At 39.2% G+C, this 6,916-nt stretch overlaps 1 protein-coding gene across 1 annotated transcript; it reads left to right on the top strand.

Annotated features, from left to right (window-relative positions):
* Positions 1-460: 460 nt before the first annotated feature.
* ghrhra (growth hormone releasing hormone receptor a) lies at positions 461-6,411 on the top strand. The gene is made up of 10 exons (XM_030774655.1): positions 461-478; positions 1,667-1,764; positions 2,473-2,605; positions 3,415-3,568; positions 3,823-3,883; positions 3,988-4,051; positions 4,211-4,302; positions 5,639-5,768; positions 6,135-6,176; positions 6,259-6,411. The coding sequence occupies exons 1-10, from the start codon at positions 461-463 to the stop codon at positions 6,409-6,411; spliced, it is 945 nt and encodes a 314-aa protein (XP_030630515.1).
* The last annotated feature ends 505 nt before the right edge of the window (positions 6,412-6,916 follow it).

Below are 6,916 nucleotides of genomic sequence, written 5' to 3'. Positions count from 1 at the left end.
TGAAAATCCAGACAATCACAAATTTTCAATTCAATGCAGTCCTAAAAGAAGAGAAAACTATTTGTGCCCTCCCCAAACACATTATTTTTCTTTGATTACTTTCTCTAAAACCCCGTGGGGCAACGGATTACATGTTTCTTCTAAATCTGCAATTGCTATTTCTGTCAATAATTCTAAATCCACAGGAAGTACTTACAGCTTAAAATGAGCAGCTGTTGGGCTCTTGACTGGTGTGCCTGGTTGAAACATTGTATAAGCCCACCAATATAAGACACTGTGGCCTACATCTGACATTCACAGTTAGAATCCCAATTGTGCATCATTTGCCAACTGTCCACAGGAATATAGGTGGCTGTCCACCTCGGACAGTTGAGTCGGTCAGAGTCCTTCTCCCCATCACTTAGCATAGGTCACTGATGTTGAGAGACGTCTGTGTAGTTGAGTCAGGGAACTGGTGGTCATGCTACCCAACCCACAGGTATGGAAAACTGAGTACTTAAATGATGGAAGAAGCTTGTGCCAGAAGAAGCCTGCTTTGACTGAGAGGAACAGCTGGCAGTGCAAAGCCATGTCGCTCAACTTTGACCCTGCATGGCTTTCAGTGAATGTGGTCTTAGACTTAATTATAGGCAGGAGATGGTCCTTTGGTGGACTAAAACCAAGCTAAAATGGGTTGTGTGGTTCCTCAGAGCAGTGTCGTCCTTCCAACGCTCCAGTCCAGGACGAGAAAAGTGAAGCAAAATCTCAATAGCAATTAAATACCTACAATTTTAAGTCAAGATTTTGATTAACTTCACTCTCAAGGACACAGTGAATCACAATGGGGATCCATTACTTAAATTAAATGTTGATGCCCTCCATATATTATTTAAAGCACAGAGGCTTTTGAAATATCCTGTACCAGACAGTGAATGTGTTGTCACCTTGTACAGTACTAATTTGCTGAATGTTTTCACACATAAAGAGAGTGTTGCAAGCGCTGAGAGGGTTTAAAAGAGCATGACTCTCATTTTGCTAACAGCTTGGAGGTCTGGACATATATAAGAATGAATGACTTTTATCGTATAGCAGCAATTTCAACTTGCATCACAGCCCAACATTTGACACAATTTCTTTCTAATAACATTGAAGATGATGATGACGATGATGATGATGACGATGATAACCATTTGTTGCTCACTTTAGCATGCTCTCAACTGTTTTCCAGGTTATATATATAGGAACTGTACATTAAAAGGCTGGACAGATCTTTACCCACCCTATGAAGAAGCTTGTGACTTTGGAGATTATGTTGAACCTGAGTCAGAAGTGAGTTCATCTTCTTCACTAACTCTACACTACAATAAACCTCATAGAACTGGACTTTGCTTTACACTAAAGTGTGTGCAAGGCTTACTTAATCCTCTCAGATATATATATCTCTTTCAATGGCTTAATCCAATGACTTTCACTAATGCAGTAATTTCAGCAATGGGAGGCTCATCTGTGTCTACTGACATCTGAAAACTGTAGTTGAATGCATGCAGAATTCTCTGTTTACCAACACAGACAGATTTTAACAAAGCTTTTACATTAACAGAGTTTAATCCTCCAATGTCAAAATCAGTCACATGCTTGTGAATACTGCGGCTCGTGAAGAGAATTTGCCATTGTCCTTGTGTTTCAGACGACTTACTTCTCAACATTTAGACAAGTCTACACTGCAGGCTATGCTACATCTCTGATCTCTCTCATAACAGCTATTATTGTGTTCACCATCTTCAGGTAAAAGTGTGTCCTTTAACTGCGCATTAGGAACATGATAAAAGTTCAGAAGGGGAAAAAAAATCAGCTCTGGTGTGCTTATTTTGGGCACTTAACTGTTGTGGTGTTGTGGTTATTACTACCTAGCTGCCTATAGATGCAACTGTTTGGTACCTGTGTGATGTGATTAAATATTGCAGGGAGAAAGCTTTGGTCACAAATTGCTGATTAATATTAGCTGTCAAACGACTGTAGGTGAATGACAATACATCAGCATACAATTTGCAATTACCTCTGAGTGCTTCAGAAGGAAACAGCGATTAGCCTTGCAAATAATAAATCTTAAAAGCGAAAATGAATTCCATGGATGCGAGTTTCAGACTCCTTGATGAAAAGCTATTAAGAAAACTAATTTAATGAACTTTGAAATGCACATACAAACACACATGCAGTTAATTCAGTTCAAAGTTCAAAAGAATGCTGTGTTGAGTTTCGTCTGTACATACTTATTGTGACTTAGGCTTATGTGGCACTAATACCACCAGTCATAAAAGAAGATAAACTAGATAATCCCAACATTATGATTCAACAAGATGCATTATATGATAAGTGGTTATGCTTAATAATTCATTTGGATTTTCGCCTGAAACGAAGCACGAGTATATTAGTTGCCTGTAAATACATGGATTTGCAGCTTGAATTTAATATGAATTGCTCTGTCCTTTGCAGAAAATTCCACTGCACTCGAAACTACATTCACATCAACCTTTTTGCTTCTTTCATCCTCCGTGCCAGCGCAGTTTTCATTAAAGATGCGGTGCTTTTTTCTGATGAAACCCTCGATCACTGCTTCATGTCAACGGTGAGAGAGAGAGAGAGAGAGAGAGAGCGAGAGGGAGAGAGTACACTCTTGGGGGACCCAGTCTGACTCATACTCTCTATTTCTTGTTTCCCTTTGCATTTTGATACAACAAATACATCAACAATAACAAATAAATTGTTTAGGAGAATAAAAGCTTTAGGCTTTTCTCTGTTCACTAAAGAGTTAAAAACAATTTTATATGTATATATATAGAAGTGAACAGAGAGGCCAAGATAGATTCTCAATCATAATATCATGATGATATCTTGATTTAGAGCGTTTAACTGTAATATTGAGGCAAATGCAGATCTAAAGACTATCGGCTGTATTTCTTGCATGATAATCCATATTAAGGCAACCCCCCCAGGAATGAAATCAGTCTTCAGAAGGGAAATAGGTCACATTATTGAGATGACAAGCAGACAGAAAGATGGCCAACAGTGCAGTAATGCATGTGTGTGTGTGTGTGTGTGTGTATGTCAGTGGTCCTCTAGTTGGACAAATTAAGAGAGGTATTTTTTTTTCCAGATAGATACTAGTCAAATTTCTTATGAAGTAGAGATTGAAATGTCTAGTTATACAGTTAACTCTGCAAATAATTTTTATTTCTTTCAAAAGTTGGCTGTTTTACAAATATTTCAAATATACATCACAGCGTCCTATTTCTAGGGAGAATTTTGGCTCATGTGTGCAGTTTCTGAGTTTAGCGTGGTGAAGTGGAATTGTACCCACTTTAACAGATTTGCCAAAATTGTCATTGTATAAATGGGCTTAGTACAAATGATTGATTTTGTGTCCCTGTGTTACAGATGGCATGCAAGTCTGCTGTAGCGTTCTTCCAGTTTAGCATCTTGGCTAATTATTTCTGGCTGCTAGTGGAGGGAATGTATCTTCAGACTCTTCTGGCTTTAACCTTCATCTCCCAGAGGAAATACTTCTGGTGGTACATACTGATAGGATGGGGTCAGTGGAAAAAAAAATGAACAGACAGTTAAATGCTTCTGAATAAAAGAGAGAAATGTCTCGTCTCTTTTGATGTGATGTGCTATTCTCATCAGCTATTTTTCCACATTGTAAGAACAATCAGAATAAGGAATGAAATTACTCAGATAAACAGTAATGAGTGCCAGAACTTCATGAAATACACATGAACATTTGAATGTACTACTTTAAGTAAGAATTTTGATGGAGCTTACAAACAGTTCTTCATAATGCAGGTGTTCCCTCGGTCGTACTGATTGTGTGGGTCCTGACCAGAAATTTTTATGATGACAGAGGGTATGTTAAATATATCTACGACATAAGTCATACACTTCATATCTACAACATCAGTCTCTATTTTATGTCACGATTATTCATTTTTTCACTCCTCTTATTTCCAGATGCTGGGATGATACAGATAATGTTGCTATCTGGTGGATAATTAAAGGACCCCTAACAGTCTCCGTGATAGTGAGTAAAATTTTTAAGACAGCAGACAGAGGCATTGTCGTGACGGAACATATCTTAAATGATGTCTCAATAGGCTCTCGAGGATTGTGCAGTGCTCCCGCGTTTGACTGACAACTGGGCTTACGGTCGCATGTCTTTTGACTCGTTTGACAGGTCAACATCATCATTTTCCTAAACGTGATCCGCATCCTTGTGCAGAAGCTGAAATCTCCAGGTGTCGGAGGCAATGACACTGGACATTTCATGTAAGTCTGAGAGTGGTAAACCACTTCACTTTTGTGCACAGGGAGATACTGTGAATATGTGGAGACGATTAGAAGGAAAACAGGGCTTTAGTGCACAGCGGGAGGCAGGAGCTCTGTTCATATCAATTAGAACATGGTTTTAACCGCTGAGGGTTCCAGCTGTTAACGCGTAGTATATGCATGACTGAAAGTGAAGGCCGGAGACAGTCCGCAGAGTCTTGTATTACCTTTCACACCGAGGGAGACAACATGTTTTTAGTGCTGTTTTCTATTTTAAGATATTTCCTTAGAGCAGGCCCCGAAAGTCCTGAGGGAGCAATACATATTCATAAACAGGAATGAAAATTATTAAAATGACCTTCTGGCCGAAGGCTTCTATTCCTCAAAACAGCCTAGTTATGACATGAGCGAGAATGTGTAGTCATACTGAAAAAAAATGACATATTAGAAAAATTTTGGTATCATAATCGTAGAAAATATCTCAGAGTGACGCGAAAGCAAATTCTTCAGTTCACCTCTGAATTATTAGCATGTATTTCAGATTTTGGTTTTGTTGTTGCCTCATTTATGAGAGGACTAAAATATACGGCACTTCAGGGTAATGTCATAATCTGAATTGTTGAGGCGATAAGAAAATGCATCGACATTGTGGTGGAAAATGATATTCCAATTATTCTGTAAGTTATCATTGTTGCACATTGTTCATTGTTGGGGCAATATTAAAGGGACTCAATGACCCAGCAAATTCACAAGTCAGACCTTTGATCCTAAAAATAGTAACACAGTCACACAGTCAAATATAGACAACACATCTTGGACAACTACCCGCCCCCCCCCCCCGCCCCCTGGTGCAATCATGTCAAATACTCGAGTGTTGTCTGAAATAAGCTAATGGCAACTGTAATGAGTTGGCAAATATCCAAAGGTTACAAAAGAATACATAGATTAAGCATTTGACATAATGTTACTTGGGGCATGTCTGAATTAGCTGCTGCTAGTGAAATGGAGAGCGCAGAAACAGTGATCACACAGTGCACAATCATAATATTCACACACCACAAATAACAGCCAATGTGTTACTGATTTTAAATAGTGAACAATGACAGATATTTTCTCTATAACAGACAAGGGCTTGAACAGGAGGATGTTGCAGTACGACGCTACACTCGAGCAGTTAGGATGAGTGGGGATTCTCTTTTCATGTTCAATAAAGTATTGAACACACGCATCAAACCAAAATACAACATATTCAGATGATAGCTCAGTTAAGATCAAGAGAGTTCAGTTCAGAGCAAATTCGGCAGAATTTAATGGGAACTTGGCGTTGATTCTGCAGGAGGCTTGCCAAGTCCACTCTGTTCCTGATCCCTCTGTTTGGGATGCACTACACTGTGTTTGCATTTCTGCCAGAGAGCACAGGAGAGACAGCCAGACTCTACATAGAGCTCGGGTTGGGCTCCTTTCAGGTAAGCTTGATTAAAGAGAGAGTGAAAGGGACAAAGAGAGGAGAGAGGAGAGTGATGGATGAGACAAACTGTCATAATGCACCAGTGATGTTATTTTCACACACACACACACACACACACACACACACACACACATATATATATATATATATATATATATGTATATATATATGTATATGTATGTATACACACACACACACACACACACACACACATATATATATATATGTGTGTGTGTGTGTGGGTGTGTGTGATTTGTCCCTGTGCTGAAGGAATAACTTCCCAATACCTAAAGTAGGTTCTAGTCACAAAAATGAAAGAAAAAAAAAACAAAACAAAATAAAACAATTTTTTGTGTGTTTTCAGGGATTTGTGGTAGCACTGCTTTACTGTTTCCTTAATGGAGAGGTAAGCATACCGTAGAAAAATTCTGCCACCAAAATAACAGTACATTTGAAGTGTTTTGTTTTAAGTGATACATACTCTCCAGGTGCAGGCAGAACTGAAGAGGAGACTGTGGAAGTGGCAGACACAGTGTCACAGGAGCTCAGGGAAGCGCAACACCACCATCACACAGATATCAGTGCTGGACAGAGCCGACCCACAGACGTCTCTCTGCTCTGGCAACATGACATCACTATGACCTCATCAAACAGACTTGTGGCATATCTATGCTACAACTGCCAAGCATGAGGGGCCAGCTGGGTTTAGCCCCAGAGACTGGAGAGCATGACCCAGTGCAGTTAAAGGAAAGTTCTTAGGTCAACTAAAACCAAACATGGAGATTAGAGACCTCAGAAGGGTGTATGGGTGCTGTGCCAAGGCACACTATTCTTATTCGGATCACATCACAAAATACAATCAATGAGCCTGTTTGTGATCTGAGCCTGTTAAGCAAAGTTGGTGGTTTCTACAGTAAGGATTAAAAGAACGAAACAAAATCTAAAAGAAGCGTATTAAGAGAATAAAAAAAACCAAGAATTCAAGGAACAGATGAAATATTCATATTAAATAACCACAGTATAGATCGGAACTGTTCCAGAGGAAGTCAGAAGTGGTGTCGGTCCTACCTGATTAGTGTTTGATGGAATTCACTTTCTGTTTCAGTTTGACTGTGGAGCATCCATCCCTGAAATCTCTGTTCATAT

Source organism: Chanos chanos, chromosome 5 (assembly GCF_902362185.1).
Source record: "Chanos chanos chromosome 5, fChaCha1.1, whole genome shotgun sequence".
Lineage (NCBI taxonomy): Eukaryota > Metazoa > Chordata > Actinopteri > Gonorynchiformes > Chanidae > Chanos > Chanos chanos.
This window is presented reverse-complemented; position numbering and strand designations above follow the sequence as displayed.

What these genes read in the sequence shown, in the direction of transcription:
- ghrhra (XM_030774655.1), top strand. An exon ending in ATCACTGCTTCATGTCAACG is followed by an intron (nt 2,606 to 3,414) that starts GTGAGAGAGAGA and finishes CCTGTGTTACAG; the next exon opens with ATGGCATGCAAGTCTGCTGT. An exon ending in GTACATACTGATAGGATGGG is followed by an intron (nt 3,569 to 3,822) that starts GTCAGTGGAAAA and finishes TTCATAATGCAG; the next exon opens with GTGTTCCCTCGGTCGTACTG.